This window comes from Dendropsophus ebraccatus, chromosome 12 (assembly GCF_027789765.1).
Source record: "Dendropsophus ebraccatus isolate aDenEbr1 chromosome 12, aDenEbr1.pat, whole genome shotgun sequence".
NCBI classification, from domain to species: Eukaryota; Metazoa; Chordata; class Amphibia; order Anura; family Hylidae; genus Dendropsophus; species Dendropsophus ebraccatus.
Genome location: NC_091465.1, coordinates 76,209,850 through 76,229,704, shown reverse-complemented (window position 1 = coordinate 76,229,704; position 19,855 = coordinate 76,209,850). Strand labels below are relative to the sequence as shown.

The 19,855-nt window shown below is 45.4% G+C and overlaps 1 protein-coding gene across 2 annotated transcripts in view; it reads right to left on the bottom strand.

The window, feature by feature from the left end:
- Nucleotides 1-324: 324 nt before the first annotated feature.
- Nucleotides 325-19,855, bottom strand: part of MEGF8 (multiple EGF like domains 8) — a 40,019-nt gene continuing 20,488 nt past the window's right edge. For both annotated transcript variants that reach the window (XM_069949134.1, XM_069949135.1), the window contains exons 22-43: nucleotides 19,486-19,670; nucleotides 19,179-19,389; nucleotides 18,882-19,080; nucleotides 18,657-18,792; nucleotides 16,675-16,889; nucleotides 15,651-15,761; nucleotides 15,222-15,340; nucleotides 14,931-15,135; nucleotides 13,975-14,146; nucleotides 13,603-13,766; nucleotides 12,507-12,651; nucleotides 11,423-11,654; nucleotides 11,209-11,338; nucleotides 7,696-7,906; nucleotides 7,242-7,456; nucleotides 6,398-6,605; nucleotides 6,100-6,265; nucleotides 4,658-4,850; nucleotides 4,345-4,515; nucleotides 4,095-4,225; nucleotides 2,878-3,004; nucleotides 325-2,133 (exon numbers count right to left, since the gene is read on the bottom strand). In XM_069949134.1, coding sequence (XP_069805235.1) covers nucleotides 907-2,133; nucleotides 2,878-3,004; nucleotides 4,095-4,225; nucleotides 4,345-4,515; nucleotides 4,658-4,850; nucleotides 6,100-6,265; nucleotides 6,398-6,605; nucleotides 7,242-7,456; nucleotides 7,696-7,906; nucleotides 11,209-11,338; nucleotides 11,423-11,654; nucleotides 12,507-12,651; nucleotides 13,603-13,766; nucleotides 13,975-14,146; nucleotides 14,931-15,135; nucleotides 15,222-15,340; nucleotides 15,651-15,761; nucleotides 16,675-16,889; nucleotides 18,657-18,792; nucleotides 18,882-19,080; nucleotides 19,179-19,389; nucleotides 19,486-19,670 — 4,873 coding nt within the window. In that variant the 3' untranslated portion in view covers nucleotides 325-906. The remainder of the gene's footprint in view (nucleotides 2,134-2,877; nucleotides 3,005-4,094; nucleotides 4,226-4,344; nucleotides 4,516-4,657; nucleotides 4,851-6,099; nucleotides 6,266-6,397; nucleotides 6,606-7,241; nucleotides 7,457-7,695; nucleotides 7,907-11,208; nucleotides 11,339-11,422; nucleotides 11,655-12,506; nucleotides 12,652-13,602; nucleotides 13,767-13,974; nucleotides 14,147-14,930; nucleotides 15,136-15,221; nucleotides 15,341-15,650; nucleotides 15,762-16,674; nucleotides 16,890-18,656; nucleotides 18,793-18,881; nucleotides 19,081-19,178; nucleotides 19,390-19,485; nucleotides 19,671-19,855) is intronic.

The following is a 19,855-nucleotide window of genomic DNA, read 5'->3' as shown; positions in this document are numbered from 1 at the left end:
TAAAAAAATCAAACTGGGACAGCACTGGAATAAGTGAAAAATATCAAGAATGTTTAGATGTATTGCACATCTCACCGCACAGGACCCTTCCGTTCGGCTTCAATCCAATAGAAAACGTAGGAGACAGCACTTCTTGTGAAAAAACTTGATTTTTTTTATTCACATCAGACGTGACGTTTCGGTTGGTGCTTCAGCCTTTCTCACGCTTGAAATGTTGCGTCTGATGTGAATAAAAAAAATCAAGTTTTTTTCACAAGAAGTGCTGTCTCCTACGTTTTCTATTGGATACATGTATCCCGACATGACCCCAATAATCTCCCCGGGTTTCATAGACCTCCATCCACTGCACGGACTGTGGACACATTTATTGTACGTTGCTCTGTAACAGTCAGTTCTCACTGAGATTAATACTTTCCCATGCACAGCTGCCTATGTACAAGCCGTGTTCTTGCAGGACGACACCGGGCTACGCGATCGACTGCTGAAGTAGTGCAAAATGGTGTGCGGCCCTCGGCTTACGCTAAATTACATCTCCTGGTAGCTCAGCCGCCATTCATGAGGTCACTTACAGACGCGAGCTAGAAAGCTGTGGTTTGCAGCCCATCGAAGTAGTGTTTTGTAGAGGAGAAAAAAAATAAAAATAATTGCACAAAACCATCATAAATATCGTTCCATACATACAAAAATTGTTAAGTTAGCTGAAGCCCCTGTCTTCCAGGGGGTTTGTACCCTTGTCAGTGTATCTAAGTCCCATAGACGTCCAATATCAGTACTGGCCATTCATATAGTCTGTATTTGATACCAGTTTGGGGTTTACCCCATTGTCCCCTCAGAATTGTCCCAATGTTCTTGTGGGCCCGCCCCATTGTCCTTTTGGGCTGACCCCACTTTCCCTTGATCCTTCCCTCACAGTGACATGCTTGTAAGGTTCTCGTGGCTGAGAAGTCCCTTCCTAGAACTGCTGACAACATGGCTGGGTCCGCAGTACTCCTGAAGGTTATGGCGTAAAGTCACAAGTGCAGAACCTAAACAAGCTCTATTGGGGGCCTGGGCACCCCCAGGTAGCTGCAAAAGTAGAGTGACGACACCAGCCATGCCATCGTCTGTGGGTTCCAGAGTGATAGGCCCAACTCGAAAGTTGGAGTACGTGTACCCCAAGAGTTGGGACAAGAAAGGGTCCGAATGGCGTAATGAGGGAGGCTGGGGTGCCGATGGGTCATAGGACTTCAACCTGGGTTTGGAGCGGTGGTGATGATGATGGTGGTGGTGGTGATGGGGAATTGACGGTAAAACAGGTCCGCTAGGATGACAGCCAACCATCTCCACGTCTGGGTGGAAATAGACCGTCAGTTTGGCGAAAGGTCTACTGGCCATTTTACTCATTTCTTGTAGGTGGCGCCGCTGCTCCCTGCGGACGTCCAGCCATTGCTTCACTTTCCAGAGCAGGACGCAGGCAGAGAGGAAGAGGAAGAAGCAGCTGAAGAAGACGGAAAAAAATACAAAGAGGTCGATGTGCGCCTGGTCCTGGCGGAAGAAGAGCAGGCCCTGAGACTCCCCAGACCCGCTGGTGGAGTTACCCAATAGCAGCAGGTAGAAGCGGCTGTTCTTCAGGGTGTGCAGCTCGTGGGGGTACGTAATGACCACACGGTCTCTGACCCCCCGCACAATCAACACCGTCTGTTGGTTGCGGACTGTGATGTAGGTGATCAGACCTTTAGGACGTTCTTCTCGAAGCCAAGAGGATTTACTGACGGCAGACCATGAGATGTTATTAACAGAGGCGGCGGTGAGGGGTTCAGGGCCTCCCCCAGCTTCACTATCAGCTATACGGACAGAGTGAACCCCTGAGAGTGGGTCAACATCAACCGCAAAGCTCTCCGGGGAGGTCGACACAAAGACGTCCACGCAACCGAACGTCACGTCCACCGTGACTCTGATGTCCACGTTGGTGAACTTGGGCTGCACTCCAAAAAAGACGCTGCGGCCATAGGGCAAGTTCTGGATGTTGGGCTCGTGGAAACAATTACTCTGTGAAGTTGGATCAAAGCAGTATTCTTGTTCTACAGTCATGAGGCGGTAACACTGGCGGCCATTTACTGGGTTCCCGTGGAAGGAGTCCTTACATTTCGCACACTGTAGGGTAAGGGGAAAAAGGAGATGTTTAAAAGGAAACTCAAGGGAACTATAAGAGATGGAAATTGAGGTTCTGCAGCAGCTGAAGTGGTGTAAAATGATGTTCTGAAGCAGTTGAGGTGTGTGTTATGATGTTCTGTAGCAGTTGAGGTGTGTGTTATGATGTTCTGCAGCAGTTGAGGTGTGTGTTATGATGTTCTGCAGCAGCTGAGGTGTATTATGAGGTTCTGCAGCAGCTGAGGCGTGTGTTATAAGGTTCTGCAGCAGATGAGGTGTGTATTATTATTTTCTGCAGCATCTAAATTGTGTAGTATGATGTCCTATGATGCGTCTTATGGAGTTTTACCGCTGCAGTGGTAAGAACTATAATGTTCTGCAGCAGCTGAGGCATGTCTTTAGAAGCTATGCAGCAATTAAGGTGCTTTGTATAATGTCACGCAGCAGCTAAGATCTGAAAACTTCCCATTTACATATAAATAAAAGGTACCATCTTACATATATATATATATATATATATATATATATATATATATATATATATATATATATATATACTGGATTCTCATAGCGGTAAGGAGAAACCGCCATTTTCTACAGGGTGTAGGTCTTCACAGATCTATAGAGAGGTAATATAGAATGGAGTTGTGGCGCTCCCTCATAATGATTGTGGGCATCAAGCTCTCAGGACCTAAGAACAGGCCATTTATGTAGGAAAACACATGAGAAATCTCTTGTCTCCAGTACCTGGTACTTGTAGCAGTCTTTCTTGTCAGCGCTGTTCTGGCAGTTCTGGGTCTCTGTATTGTTGCTACAAGGACAGTTTGTCCCATCCAGTTCATTGCATGTGTCTGCGTGACCATTACACTGACATCTGTGGGGGACGCAAGACACCAGGAAGGTGAGACAAAGCAGAGGATGCACAACCATAATAATCAAGGCGATACAGAGGAGCACTCCATTATAGCTGGGGAAGTCACTCTGAGGGTTTTAGTGTCATTTTACAGATAAAGTAAATGTACTGCTGCCATCTAGTGGCGAAAACATGTAACAGAAATAACTCGAAAAACAAATGAGGGTGTGTTATCACCTATAAGGCTCATCCACATCCTGTGAATAGAGTAAGGGTCCATTACATTAGCGATGCACGGTCAGTGCTCGACAATTATAGGTCCAAACCTATATCAACGATCAGCCGATGATCGTCGTCATCGGCTGATCGTTGTGTTTATTACATAATCGGCCAGATATGGCCGATTATCGTTCCATATAATAGGGCCCTAAGGCTGCATGCACACGTCTATCATATACGGTCCGCAAGTCGACTGTATGTCATGGACAAAACTCTTGACCTGTTAAGGAACTCTGGCCTCTTGATTTATTTATGATTCCGGGAGCTCTGAAACATTTAAAACTTTTGGCCACCGTATTGACACTGCCACGTCAGTTCAAGAGCAAAGAAGATAAAGCTGTTTCGGAGCTCCCATAATAAATCAAGATGATAAGAGTTCCTTAACAGGTCAAGAGTTCGATCCATGACATAGAGTCCGTATATCACGGACGGATGTGTGCATGCAGCCTAGGAGTTTTAAAGCAGTATTTCCATCTAACCGAATCGTCCCCCTATCTAGATGATGGGGCCCGCCGTATGGAAGCACATGTGTGTCAGCAGCCTATTCTTTCTCTATAGAAGCTACTGGAAACAGCTGAACACTGTACATAGCTTTTTCTGCGGCTCCAATTGTGAATGACTTGGACGGCGCTGCTCGATATCATAGGGACACCATTGGCTACATACCCTACAATCAGCCATTGCATGGGAGTTATTGTCAAATAGAATGACCCTTTAACAATAAAGGATTTGTCTTAATGGTAGAAAACCCCTTGAAATGTTCCATAAAGCAGCTGCCATGTGCATATACAAGGCATACAGGTACTACCAATACTATATACAGAACACTTACTTAGTGCAGCGTTTGTCTAGCAGGAAGTATCCTGGCAGGCAGCCCTCACACTTGTCCCCCAGGCTGTTATTCTGACAATTCACGCATAGAGCGGTGTCCTCGGTGGGACCCTGACTCACCCACGTCGGGATCTGCATACACAAAAAGACGTACAGAAGATACATCAGTCCAACATGTATCCCGTATCCACCGTAACTGGTGGTCTACATGCTGGGGACTCTCCCATAACACTGCGTTTGTCCACACAAACCTTGGCAGGATCCAGAGAATACTTTTCAGGATCTTTCAGGGTTTTCTCGTATTCCTCCATCGTCATACACACTTCACTGTTTCCCCGGCAAAAGTCCAGACAGGGACGACAGGTTCCACCATTAATTGCTGATCCCACAAACAGCGGCTTACACTTCTCACAGTGCTCCCCCTAGTGACGAGACATAAGAATACAGCAAATCATTATCTATTTATCATGCAGTATACAACCTCTCACCCATCCCCAAGTCTAGAACACCCTCTATCCCGAATAAAGCAAATACCAAAGGTATAAAGGGATATAAGCCACTAACCATAGTATTGTTGTGACACTGCAGACACACGTCCTCGGCCCCGAGCCCCGCGCAGTCACTGTGCTTATTACAGCGACAGGCAACTGAGCAGTTCTCCCCCACGTAACCAAAGTCACAGCGGCACCTGTTGGGCTCCACGCAGGTTCCATTGACGCAGCCATGTTCACACACGGGGTGACACAGACCTGTAACACTGAGAAGAGAAGGCGATGAGGAGCACAACACAAGAAGGTCACTGCAAACACAGACTTCAGATTCACATTTGTGTGGATTCACATGAAATGATCATTGGATTTTATGCTGCCCCAGGGTCACAGGTCCACTTACATGAGAAGGCATTAGGCTCTTATAAAGTGGCCATTCTGTGTATACTGAACTCAAAAGCAGTGACATCCGGCACCCCATGACAATTGGCTGTTCAGTGCCTGCACTACAAGGTGTATAGGGCTGGAAGCAGTCGTCTCCATCACTGTGTAGCGGTGGCATCATATAACTGTGTCAAATGGACAGGTCCTTAGCTGCAGTAACCAAGTGTGGCCATTACACAGTTACGAAGCTAGCCGCTTCCAGACGCGTTCACCGTGTGATGCAGGCACTGAACAGCTGATCATCATGGCTGCTGGGACCCAGCCTATCAGTGACTGATGAGCTATCCTGTGAACGGCTCACCAGTATGTTTTAGGGTATGTCCACACTATGGAACCCTTGCGGATCACCCAGCTCGCGCACCTCTGCTGGTCCTATAGGCTTCATTCTATGGTTTTGCAGATTCCGCCGTCCGCCCAAAGAATGAGCGAGTTCGTCGGAATCTGCCAAACAATAGAATGAAGCCTATGGGACCAGCAGAGATGCACGCAGGGGCGAGCTGCGGAATCCTCAGAGGGTGATCCGCCAAGATTCTGTATTGTGGACATACCCTTACCCAGTAAACCCCTCTTACAATAGGCAAGCCACTCTGAACCTAGCAGATTGGCGCTCATTTACCTTATTGATCGGGCCCTTAGGGTCCTATTACACGGAGTGATTTTTAACAATTAACGACTAACGATAAACAATTGCAAACGAGATTGTTTAACGTTAACCTGAAATCGTTCACCATATTACACAGAACGATGGTCATTAGTTACGATCGTTACTAAGATCGTTATTGCAATCGTTACTATGATCATTTACTCCTACTGATCCCAGCAAAACAATGAACAATGTGCAATTACACTGAACGATTAGTGAACAATGTGGAACATGAGTGAACGAATGTGGAATTACAGCGAACGATTAGCTATAATTTTAGATTCAGATCTAAATCAACGATCACCGGCATACGAACGATTTTTCGATCGTTGCCTGCAATTACACAGAATGATTATCGTTTAAATTCGAACGATATAATGACTTTTCGCACGATAACCGCCCCGTGTAATAGGGCCCTTAGTCACACTTACTTGTGCAGGGTGTATCCCTTCTTGCACGTGCACTTGAATCCATGCAGCAGATCACTACAATTCTGGGTCTCATTGCAGTCGTGGTGATTGTTCAGACATTCGTTTTCAGGGGGGCAGGACATAAAGGCCCAGTGAGACTCCAAAGAATTGCACTGCTCCCCCATACCTACATCAGACAGAAGTAAAAATGCACAACAGCTTTACACCAGCACAAGGTCCGTGTAATGTCAGTGTCAAGACTCCTGTGTATCCATTCACATATGTGATATGAGACCCGTTCTTCCCAGTTAGTTCTTACCTTGAGTGGGCCCGCTAAGCCCTCCTTCCAGACATCTGCCTTCCCCGTTACCTCCTCGCCGGGCGCACCAGCCGCAGCGGGGGTGCTGGATGCAGGCAGCGCAATGAGTATGGCGGGAGCAAGATGGTGAGCAATTCTCTGCTCCACTGAGGACTCTGCCGCAGGCACCAGCAGCACATCGCATGGGCAGGAAAGTGGGGCTCATGCACTGAATGAAGGTAAAACGCAGAAAAGAAAAAAACACATTAAATAGATTGAATACTGCCTTTTTTTTTTTAGCAAATATATTGACTTTAATTAAAGGGGAACTCTTTTTCTTTCAAATCAACTGGTGTCAGATAGTACAGATTTCTAATTTACTTCTATTTAAAAATCTCAAGTCTTCCAGTACTTATCAGCTGCTGTATGTCCTGCAAGAAGTTGTGTATTCTTTTCAGTCTGACACACTCTCTGCTGCCACCTCTGTCCATGTCAGGAACTGTCCAGAGAGGAAAATGTTTTTCTATGGGGATTTGCTACTGCTCTGGACAGTTTCTGACATGGACAGAGGTGGCAGCAGAGAACACTGTGTCAGACTGTGCAGAACATACAGCACCTGATAAGCACTGGAAGACTGGAGATTTTTAAATAGAAGTAAATTACAAATCTATATAATTTTTTTAAAACCAGTTGATATGAAAGAAAAAGAGTGCCCCTTTAAACACAATTGTATATTTATTACAGTATAATATATAACACAATGATATAAAAAAAATCTGCACAAACAAGTATTCTAGGTCACTAGAATCGGCCAGCTTGGTTTTGTCAGACAAACCCCATAACTTATAAGACTCAACTGAATTACCTGCTTTAAGGCGACGCTCCACACACACTGCTGCCACCCACCATCCGCTCCCTTAGAGCTCAGACACTCGTGGCAAGTGCTGTGGTTATAACACGGAGTTGGACAAGGCAGCGGCGGAGACGATTCCACAGGCATTGGTGAGACATTAAGCAACGAGTGGCTGAAGCAAGTCCAGTCATAGGTGGGTTGCACACTCAGAATCCGACGGGTTTCTCCTAATAGAGTGACAGAAGGGGTTAGCTGGGGAGTAAAGATCAGGTGTAAAACTGTAAAGTAAAACTGGCTCAGTCGCCCCCAGCAACCAATCAGATTCCACCTTCATTTTCCAAAGCGTCTGTGAGGAATGAAAGGTGGAATCTGATTGGTTGCTAGGGGCAGCTGAGCCAGTTTCACTTTACACCATGTTTGATAAATCTCCCCCCAGGTGTATATAGCCGTGGCTGGTATAATGTACCTGTTCGTTTAAACTGGCGCGTCCACATGCACTTCCCAGAAGCAATGCACTTGTGGCAGTCAGAAGCCTCGCAGGAGATCTCCGAGCAGTTGCTGGCCAGAAAAATCTCCCTCTGGTTTATACGGCAGTCGTTTTCTGAAGTGCAACTTCCATCGCTGCCGATGCAGGCGCCCTCTGGACAGTTTGTACACCACTTACAGCGTGGGGCACCCTGCATAGAGAAGAAGACTTGTTCAGCTTAAAGGAGAAGTCCGGCCAAAATAAATTTTTGATATGTTGTTACTTATGAAAAGTTAGACAAATTTCTAATGTTCATTAATTATGGGAAATGCACATATAGGGCTATTTACCTTAATTTAGTAGCTCAGGAAGTGTTAGAATTCTCTCAGATCCAGTGACGTCACGACAAAAGGTGTAACTCCTATGGAGTGTCCAGCAGGGGGCACTCTCTATATAGAGGTCTACGGGACTTTATTGTTTCTATGGATTTCTATGTAATGTAATGTAATGTAATGTAGTGTAGTGTACAGTGCTTTATTGAATGAATACATCTATGGAATACTTTGGGGAGCAAGTGTCCTTGCTCCCCAAAGTATTGCATAAATGTATTCATTCAATACATTAGGATATCACAGTAAGCCCGCCGATCCGCCGCATTCCCGCCGATCCGCCGCATATACACTGAACTACAGCTCCCATCATCTGCTTATAGTATGAACAGGTGATGGGAGCTGTAGCTGGGTAATGGATAACACTTGCCGCTGATACCACTGCTTATGCCGCCGGGCGCAGGGGGGAACCACTCAGTACACAGGAGCGCTCCTCCTCCTTCCGGGAACCTTCCCCCTATACCACTGCTCACTCCCCGCCTGGCTGCCGCTCTCCGCTCTCATATACCGGCTCCCGATGCTTCCTGGTGTCCCCGCTGATGCATCGGGAGCCGGTATATGTGGGGGGAGAGCGGCGGCTAGGCGGGGAGTCAGCAGTGGTATAGGGAGAAGGTTCCCGGAAGGAGGAGGAGGAGCACTCCTGTGTACTGAGCGGCTCCCCCCTGCGCCCGGCGGCATAAGCAGTGGTATCAGCGGCAAGTGTTATCCATTACCCAGCTACAGCTCCCATCACCTGTTCATACTATAAGCAGATGATGGGAGCTGTAGTTCAGTGTATATGCAGCGGATCGGCGGGAGTGCGGCGGATCGGCGGGCTTACTGTGATATCCTAATGTATTGAATGCATACATTTATGCAATACTTTGGGGAGCAAGGACACTTGCTCCCCAAAGTATTCCATAGATGTATTCATTCAATAAAGCATTGTACACTACACTACATTACATTGAAATCCATAGAAACAATAAAGTCCCGTAGACCTCTATATAAAGAGCGCCCCCTGCTGGACACTCCATAGGAATTACACCTTTCGTCGTGACGTCACTGGACCTGAGAGAATTCTAACACTTCCTGATCTACTAAATTAAGGGAAATAGCCCTATATGTGCATTTCCCATAATTAATGTACATTAGAAATTTGTATAACTTTTCATAAGTAACAACATATCAAAAATTAATTTTGGGCGGACTTCTCCTTTAATGTTCTCATATACAAAAACAGAGGTAAAAAATTAAAAGTGGTATTCCCCTCAAACATAACTTTTCATATGATGCTGTCCAGGGTGAGACTAAAAATTCCTTCTATACTTGTTATTTATTCAGTCTCATTCCCACAGTTCTCAGCTGCTGCTTTCTGTTGAAAACACAAAAGCCCCTATGAGAGCTTTTCTCTCTTTCTCCCCCTCCTCCCCCCTCCCTTTTGAGACGTATGATGTAAAGAAGTCTCTTGCAGGCTCTATCTGCCACTTTGTTTCCTCTTTGTAATGCTTTGTTAATCTGAGGTTAAGTTGCTAATGAACTCACAGAGAATAATCCTCCCAACATTACAAAGAAGCTACCAAGTTGCAGATAGGGACTTGTTTACATCAGCCATCTCAGAAGGGAGGGGGGAGGAGGGGGTTGAGAGCAGAGACAGATTGAACAACACAGACACAGATTTTAGTGTCTTCAGCAGAAAGCAGCAGCAGCTCAGAACAGGGGGAAGAAGACGGAATAGATAATAACAAGTATGGAAGGAATTGTTAGTCTCACCATGGACAGCAACATATCAAAAGTTATGTTTGAGTGGAGTACCCCTTTAACTGGTGGCAAAAAGATACATGTTAGAGAGCAAACCTCGAGAACGCTTATGTTCGTCCAAACCCAAACTCTGCATTTTATTACAGGTGGCTGAAGAAGCTGGATACAGCTCTAGAAAACATGGATACAGCCTATGGCGAACCCAAGTGTGTCCGAGGTTTGCTCATCTCTAATAGTTGTACAAACAGTACATAGATTAAAGGAGAAGTCAGGCCAAAAGTAATTTTTGATATGTTATTACATAAGGAAAGTTAGACAAATTCCTAATGTACATTAATTATGGACGTATACTGCTATTTCCCTTAATTTAGTAGATCAGGCAGGCTTCATATTCTCTCAAAAACCGTGACGTCACAAATCAGGTGTAATTCTTATGGAGTGTCCAGCAGGGGGCCACTAGATGTAAAAGCCTATGGAACTGTATTGTCTATGAGGCTGTATGTAATGGAGTGTTAGATGGGGTTACAGTACACTATGCTTTATTGATTGAATACGTGTCCTTGCTCCCCACAGTATTCCATCCATGTGGACGGCACCGAGCAGGGAGGGAGAGAGGTGCTGGTGCATCTAACTACCTCCCCCGTCCCTCTCTGCTCGATGCTGTGGGCACATATACACTGTACTACTCCTCCCATCATGTGCTCATAGTATGAGCACATGATGGCGGAGTAGTACCAGTTCTGAAAGTATTCCATAAACGTATTCAATCAATAAAGCATATTGTACTATAACCCCATCTAACACTCCATTACATACAGCTTCATAGACAATACAGTTCCATAGGCTTTTACATATAGTTCGCCCCCTGCTGGACACTCCATAGGAATTACACCTGATTCGTGAAGTCACGGTTTTTGAGAGAATTTGAAGACTCCTTGATCTACTAAATTAAGGGAAATAGCAGTATATGTGCATTTCCCATAATTAATGTACATTAGGAATTTGTCTAACTTTCCATAAGTAATAACATATTAAAAAAAATACTTTGGGCCGGATTTCTCCTTTAAATACATTAAGTCTGAGTAGAAGTTGTATACACAAATCAGTAGAAGACAAGCTGCAATCCAGCCTGATTTCTCTTCCAGGGATAACCTGAAGAAACATTATCCTACACATCACAGGAACAGCTAGAACGCTAGATGGAGATTTTCACATGAGTGACTAGTCAGATGAGGCTACACAGCATGGGTCAGAACAATGGACATGGTATAACGCTTCGCTCCAGCAGGCAGAAATTGTAGCCCTCTCTAGGAAAGAGATGAACACAAGGGCTCCTATCATCAGAGAGTGATACGGTCGGTCACGTCTACGCTGCAATCCTCACCGTGCTCAGCTGGGCACTCATAGAGCGAGGATGTTGTGCCAGACACTCACTACATGTCTTCAATCTCCTGCACTCATCTGCAGACCGCGGCAATGGGAAACATGATGAAGCAGCCTGGGAGCAGCTCCGCCTGAGAGATAACCAAGAGATAGACTGTACTATTACATACACTATATAAACGGAATATAAAGGGTGATCCCACCTACTCTATTACCTTTCAGCAATGTCGGCTGACATGCAGCTGTACTGGCACCAGACACAACTGCCCGCGCTCTGATTACAGGCGGAGGGAGTGCTGAACAGCATGCAGGGATCCGACGGGACAGACAGCGTCACCATGCGGCCCAGAGCAACACCATTAAATCCTCCTGAGATGTACAGCCGTCCGCCCACCACAGCCACGGCGTGACCGATCGACTCGTTCATAGGGACGCCCAATATGAGATCTAAAAAGAAGGTAAATGTGAGTACAAATGTAGAGATCACAGGGATATTTATACACAAACAGCTAATGCAGATTATGTGTACGGCAAGGAGTTCTCCCTCCATAAAGGATAAACAGTGACACTTAAAGGGGTTATCCAGTGTCAATGTCACTTTAACTGACAGCTTTGTGAGTGTGTATATTACTGATAGCCATGTGTGAGAAGTGGTGCTGTCAATTCAGTCCAACATGATGAGATCATAAGGAATAAAACTTATAGATTCACCGTTGTATTTTTTTTCCCCACGCAGGAATCAATAGTCCAGACAATTTTAAGAAACACTGTAATTGTGTTTATAAGGCAAATATGCGATTATCTGCATTCAAAAAGACTTTCCCCAGGTCCCCCCGCCCTCCCTCCTCTCTTATTCACTGCTCATCACCAGGAAATCACGTCTTGTTGCATCAGACGTGCCCCTGTCTGTTCTATGGAGAGGGGAGGGGGAGGAGGGAGATTAGTCACCAGCAGAGAGCAGAGAACAAAGGATTAAACAATGGGACCTGTGTGAAAGCGGGTATTCAGAGGTCAGAGAGGTCAGTGCTGACATCAGAGGAGATAGCCCGGTGATGTAGCTGTAAATTAACTCTTTGTTGTCCTGTTTTGGTGCCTCATCTCCCTCCACCCCTCCTCTCTCCATAGAAAATCATGAACACAGGGAGGAGAGCTTCAAATTGCTTTCTCATGATAAAAATGCATTTTTTGGCTAATAAACCCAATAACAAAGTTTCTTAAAATCGCCTGTACTTGATTTCTGCAAAAAAACTTAAAACAGTATATGAAAAGTAGAATACACAGTGTTACCCTCCTCCTTACCTGTCTTATTAGGCCTGATCCAAGCATTGCAGTGAATCTGATAGAAGAGAACCTGGTTACTGTATTCCTGGTGCTCAGTGCGGCCTCCCACTACTACCATGGTGTCCTTTAACACGGCGGCGATGTGGAAGAAATGAGACAGGGGCTAAAAAAACAAGGGAGAATAGAAGCGATAGCATTAATATTCCAGGCTGCTGTGACGTCCATCTATCTGTGCTAGAGCGTCACTGACTTCCCACCCTTTATCAGCAGGAACCTTGCATTTGCATACAGCAGCCTACTAATCTTTAGTGTTATAAGGTATTCAAGTTAAAGTAAACTGTAAGAACTGAAGGCTTCAATGTATGCATCCCTTGTAGTCTAGGATGTGGTTAACTGAACAGGACGGCCCTCTGTTCTCTAATCGTTAAAGGGGTTGGTCACCAAAACATTTTATCTTTCAAATCAACTGGTGCCAGAAATTTGTAATTAACGTTTATTAAAAAAATCTCCAGTCTTATCAGCTGCTGTATGTCCTGCAGGAAGCGGTGTATTCTTCAGAGTCTAACATGGTGTTCTCTGCTGCCACCTCTGTCTATGTCAGGAAGTGTCCAGAGCAGCAGCAAATCCCCATAGAAAACCTCTACTGCTCTCCAGACTGGAGAGAAAACACCACTTCCTGCAGGACATACAGCAGCTGATAAGTACCGGAACAATTGATATTTTTTTTAAATAGAAGTAAATTACAAATCTCTGACACTTTCTGGCACCAGTTGATATGAAAGAAATTTTTTGGTGAACAACCCCCGAAGAGCTGTTCGGGATTAAAAAACAAACAAGCAAACAAAAAAACATGACTGCATTCTTTCAAAGACAGCGCTAGAGGTTGTGTGCTGTATCACAGCTCCATTCATCTTACTACTGATACAAAGCACAACAAATGGACAGGGGTGGTTCTGTTTCTGCAAAGAAGCGGCCATGTTTCTTTATTCCGGATAACCCCTTTAAGGGTAAATCTGAGTCTGTGTAGGGTCAGTTTCTAAGAAGCGTTGCCAGTGCTAGTTATTACTAGGCAGCATCATGATACAAAGGACGCCATGTTGTCTCAGGCCAATACCTTTCTTCCCTGAGAGGGGGCGAGCAGGCTCCATGTCAGATTAGGGTAATACAGGCTATAGAGCTCGGGGGACGGGGTCACGGCCTCTACATGGAATCGATGTCCGCCAAAGACATAGAAGGCGTCAGTAGCCTCATGATACACGGTGGAATGACCATACAGACCTGCAACATACAGATGAACAACTATTAGGAAGCACTTTTGATTTTCCAAATGGAAAATTTAGGACTTTATAGTCCCAGAACAATATCCAGGGGCTCCAAAGGCTGTCACCCGTCCCCCGGGACAATCTGGTATTTTATCCAGAAGATTTTACCCACAATGGATTTTCTCTTTTAATATCAATCAATGACCTGAGTCCCCAAGACTGACCGGTAGGCGGAGTGCCCGTATGATGTCCCACGGTCCAGATCTCCAGTTCAATGTTATATTCCAGGACCCGATTATTGAATCCATTCTCTGGGGAGTAACCACCAATCAGAATGAGCGAGGATCCGCGGCGTGGCGTCAGGGTGTGGCCAGCAACAGATGGCAAGATGGGATCCTGGGAAGACAAATGAAAACATAAGAACAGCAGACCTAAAATATTATACATTGAGCTCCTTGTAGCTTAAAGGGGAACTCTATAAAAATATTTTCTTTCAAATCAACTGGTTTCAGAAAGTTATATAAATTTGTAATTTACTTTAATAATGACCTTTGTTTCAGTACTTATCAGCTGCTGTATATCCTACAGGAAGAGGTGTATTATTTCCAGTCTGACACAGTGCTCTCTGCTGCCACCTCTGTCCATGTCAGGAACTGTCCAGCGCAGGAGAGGTTTTCTATGGGGATTTACTACTCTGGACAGTTCCTGACATGGACAGAGGTGGCAGTAGAGAGCACTGTCAGACTGAAAAGAATACACCACTTCCTGCAGAACATACAGCAGCTGATAAGTATGGGAAGACTGGAGATTTCTAAATAAAAGTAAATTACAAATCTGTATAACTTTCTGACACCAGTTGATATGAAACGCATTTTTTTTTCCACTGGATTAATCCTTTAAAAACGTGAGAGTTCCTACTATCTGTTTTAGTGAGTACTTGCATTACCTACTGTAGCATCTTTTCTTTTTTTTCCACAAAATATTATTGTAGTTTTGTTGTTCCTCTGTTATTCCTATTGGAACAGTATGAATAAAGTGGATGATACCATTCCACTTGTCATTGGGGTGTGTCCCTACATACTTGGTAGCACCCAGCTACATAATTTCAGGAGTAATAACAGAAGGACTGTTTCAGGAGAGCTGGAAGGATCAGACACCAGAAGAGAAGATAGGCACTCACCAGTTCCTTCCTCCACTGTAGGGTAGTAAGGTTTAGCACCCAGAAGTCACTGTAAGCTCCGTAGTTGGTGAGACCCCCCATAATATACATGGCATTACGGAGGGCATTATAAGCCGCAGCATGGAAGTATCGAGGACTCGGACCAGGACCCCCACCTTCCGTCCCTGCTAACATTTGTGTCCAGCGACGCTCAGAGATGGAGTACCTGCAGGACAACAAGGGATATTACTAATACTGGTGGCAGAATGAGGGCTGTATGACATGTACATAATCCACGTCAACCAGCGTTACCTATAGACACTTCCCAGCACACCGTCTCGTAAAGACAGACCCCCGAACATCCAAAGCGTGTTATCTGGTCCTTCAACCATGGTGTGACCCAGCCGATGCAAGAAGCGACTTGCTGTATCCTAATGAAACAAGTTGTGATCAATGTGTGGCTGACACAACGGGAACTCTGCTCTTCTTAAAGGGGTATTCTTATCACTTATGTCTGTGGGTCCTATTCCACGGAGTGATAATCGGCCGAATCGGCCCGATCGTGTTTAAGTATGGTGTTTAAACTCAGTAACAATGTCCTTGCAGCTTTCGCTAAACGATTATCAGGCCGTGGAATAGGCCCAGTAAACAAGAGCCGATCTAGCAGATCGGCACTCGTTTACATTATTGATCAGGCCCCCATCGGCCTGTGGAATAGGACCCTAAGTGTAGATGACTTACTGCTGTGAGCTGAGGGTCCATAAGACTTTCCCATACAATCTTCCCAGAGTCCAATCGAATTGAACAGTCTTCTCCAGCATAACCAGGAGCGCAAAAGCAAACGCCAAGTGTCTATACCAAGGAAGGGCAGACATGGTATTAATGCAAGAGGTCACTTATTCTATAGGGTATACCAGCAGCACATCAGCTAGATACTGCTGGTCATGAAGATCTGAGGCTGAGAAATGGAAAAGAGGAAGGATACAGACAGTGAGAAGCATTGGAGATGAGCACAATCCGAGCATGCACAAGTCTGATGTGTGGCATTAGATTACTAATGGCTGAAGAAGTTGGATGCAGCCTTAGAGAGTCTGTGAAAACATGGATACAGCCATAGGCCATAGACTGTATCCATGTTTTCCCAAATTTCCTAGGGCTGCATCCAACTTCTTCAGCCACCGGTATTCAAATGCTGCACTCTCAGACTCGAACATGAGTTGCGCTCATCTCTAATAAGCCTGCAGTGAAGAGCAACCCCGTATGTAAGGCCACTTTACCAGGAGAGGCCCTGGAGCTCTCAGGATCAGTGGAGGTCCTGAGGTTTGTGGGATTAGGATATAATGTTAAAATTACAGGTCTACTGCGCTGCTGGAGACTAGATAGGCAGAATACACACTTGACATTAGCAAAGGCAGATTGTGTATACAGCCTCCCCAGCGTCTCAGAGAGATGGAGCACCTCTCCACCTCCTTATAGTCTTGTATATCAGGGATAGGGAACCTTCAGCCCTCCAGCTGTTACAATACTACAGTTACCATCATGCCAGGACATCCAAAGCTTTAGCTCTGGCTGCCTAGCTATGATGGGAATTGTAGTCTTGTAAAAGCTGATTTTTTTTAGTTTGACACCTGTGTCGTACATGAAGATCTGGAGGCTGGGTGTCTCCCATCCACTGCAGCTTATATCACACTACATAGTGTAGATATAATACCCCCTTGTATATATAGCCTGCATTAACACCTAAGCCAGCATGGGGCTCCTTCACCTGGTTGCAAACACCTTTCTCTTCCTCCACGGAGCAGTTCCGGGGACACACGTTGCGCAGACAGTACGGGCCAGACAGAGGACTTCTGCAGACACAGCTCTGACCCCGACACACCTTATTGGGCCCACACGGTGGGCGACATTCATGTACCGTATAGGTGGCATTAAAACCGCTGGGTTCAGTGTTGTTTGCTTCATAATACACAACCAGGACACCTAATAAAATAAGGAATAAGTATATATAAAAAGGCCTTACAGAAAACCTACCAAAAATCCCTCCCAGCCTGTAGTGTGCTCCTCTGTGTGTCAGCCCAGAAGTATTACACTGCATCCAATAATACTCATGGATACTTAGACCTCCAGAGCAAGCACTGCTTTTTACACTGGCAATATTTATTAACAGGGCAGCAAAATCTTTAAAGGGGTACTCCGGCGAAAATAATTTTCTATTAACCCCTTAAGGACGGAGTCACTTTTCGCTTTTGCGTTTTAGTTTTTTCCTCCTTGTGTTTAAAAGGTCATAGCACTTGCATTTTTCCACCTAAAAACCCACATGAGCCCTTATTATTTACGTCACTAATTGTACTTTGCAATGACAGGCTGAATTTTTGCATAACGTACGCTGCAAAACCAGGAAAAAATTCTAAGTGTGGCAAAATTGAACAAAAAAACACATTTCTTTTATTTGGGGGGTATTTGTTTTACGCCGTTTGCCCTGGGGTAAAACTGACTTGTTATATATGTTCCTCAAGTCGTTACAATTACAACGATATGTAACTTGATTAACTTTTATTGTATCTGATGGCTTGTAAAAAATTCAAACCATTGTTAACAAATATATGCTTTTATCCTTTGGTCTATGGGGCTGTGTGAGGTGTCATTTTTTGCGCCATGATGTGATCTTTCTATCGGTACCTTGATTGCGCATATACGACTTTTTGATCGCTTTTTATTACATTTTTCTGGATTTGATGCGACCTAAAATGTGCAATTTTGCACTTTGGGATTTTTTTGCGCTTACGCCGTTTACCGTGCGAGATCAGGAATGTGATTAATTAATAGTTCAGGCGATTACGCACGCAGTGATACCAAACATGTTTATTTACTTTTATTGAAAACATGGGGAAAGGGGGGTGGATCGGACTTTTATTAGGGGAGGGGGCTTTTTACTTATAACACTTTTTTTTTTTTTTTTTTTTTACACTTATACTAGAAGCCCCCCTGGGGGACTTCTAGTATAAGTGCATTGATCTCTCATTGAGATCTTTGCTGTATAGTAATACAGCAAAAATCAATGAGATCGGCACTCGGATGCTTTCGGCTGCTGCAGCCGAAAGCATCAGAGTGCCGAGCCAGGATCAGCGCCATTTTGGTGGAGACCCTGGCCGGCACAAGTCACGGAGATCTCCGCCACTAGACACCAGGTAAGTCCTGCGTCCGGTAATCGGATGCAGCTGTCATCTTTGACAGCTGCATCTGATTACTGTATTAGCGGGCACGGCGAACAGACCGTGCCTGCTAATACCCGCGGTCCCGGGCTACAAGCATCTGCTCCCGGGCTACAAGCGCCCGCTCTGAACTCCTCTTGGGTACGTCATGCGTCCTTAAGAGGTTAAATCAACTGGTTATATAGAATAAAAATGACTTCTATTTAAAAACCTCAAGTATTTCAGTACTTATCTGCTGCTGAAGGTCCTGCATGAAGTGGTGTATTCTTTCCAATCTGACACAGTGCTCTCTGCTGCCACCTCTGTCCATGTCAGGAACTGTCCAGAGGAGGAGAGGTTTTCTATGGGGATTTGCTACTGCTCTGGACAGTTCCTGACATGGACAGAGGTGGCAGCAGAGAGCACTGTGTCAGACTGGAGAGGATACACCACTTCCTGCAGTAACTGATAAGTACTGGAAGACTGGAGATTTTTAAATATAAGTAAATTACAAATCTGTATAACCTTCTGACACCAGTTCTCATAAGCTAGTTACCTGTGGTCGCCTCCACAGTAAGTGGTGTTTCTCCTCGACCTCTTCCACAAAATGCCCCCAGTAAGCTGCGATCTGACTGCAGGAGACCTGTGTCTAAAAAAGCTGGAATCCCATCAAAGACATAAACGTAGCTGTGCTAAAAGCGAGAAGGATACGACAGTCAGGCAATAGCATAAAGAAGGCAACACACGCATACAAATACAAAGAGGGAAAAGTGTGGCTCACCGTGCACGGGATATTGAAGTCGGGCTGTAGGCTGAGACTGAGCCGTGGGCAATTGGCTTCTGGGTGGCAGGGCTCAGTATGAGAAGACACACTCAGCATCCACAGACAGTAGGAGCCTCCAGGGGAGCCAAGAGCAGAGGAGGACACGCGGGAAAGCAGCTGGCGACCCTGGCACTCCAGGTAACATGTTCCACCATTCCTAGGAAATAATTATATAAGAAGAGAACCCCTTTAATACATTGTCGTGCATTAAGATTAACACAGATTTGCCATGGAAAAAAACAACAGGTTACATACCTGGGATCCCCATAGTACCCTGGGGCGCACTTGTCGCAGTGCTCTCCTTGTGTGTTGTCTGTGCAGTAGCATACGCCCGTCTCCCGGTTACAGTAACCCAGCTCCGGCGTCCCGTGTTTGTTGCAGGCACATTCTTGGCACCCTGGCTTTTGGATGGCACTGCCAAAGCTGCCGGCTTTGCACTCTTGGCACTGAGCGCCTTGTGTCCAATCTGTGAAGGAGAAAGTATTCAGTAATCTAATAAACTGCAAAACAACTGACTATGCCTTCCCCGTAATATGCAATGTACACAGGCTGCCTCTCCTACCCTGACAGGAGTCACATAGGCCGGGCCCATGACTGCAGGTGCTATGGAAATTGCAGCCACAATCCACGCTGCACTCCACTCCGCTTTCTGTTACACTGGTCTGGTTGGATGTCCACCCGAGATCACACAGGCAGGAGTAAGATGGCGGCCCACTACAGGTGCCATGGGAGCATTCATTGTAGCACCTAGAAGGTGTAGAGTACATGTCAAGTTAATTACAAAAAAAAAATTACAATTTTTTACATGCCCTAGAGTAGGGGTAGGGAACCTTGGCTCTCCAGCTGTTGCAAAACTACAACTCCCATCATGCCAGGACAGCCAAAGCTACAGCTTTGTCAAGCACAAAATGGGACTGTGCAAGTGGCAATAC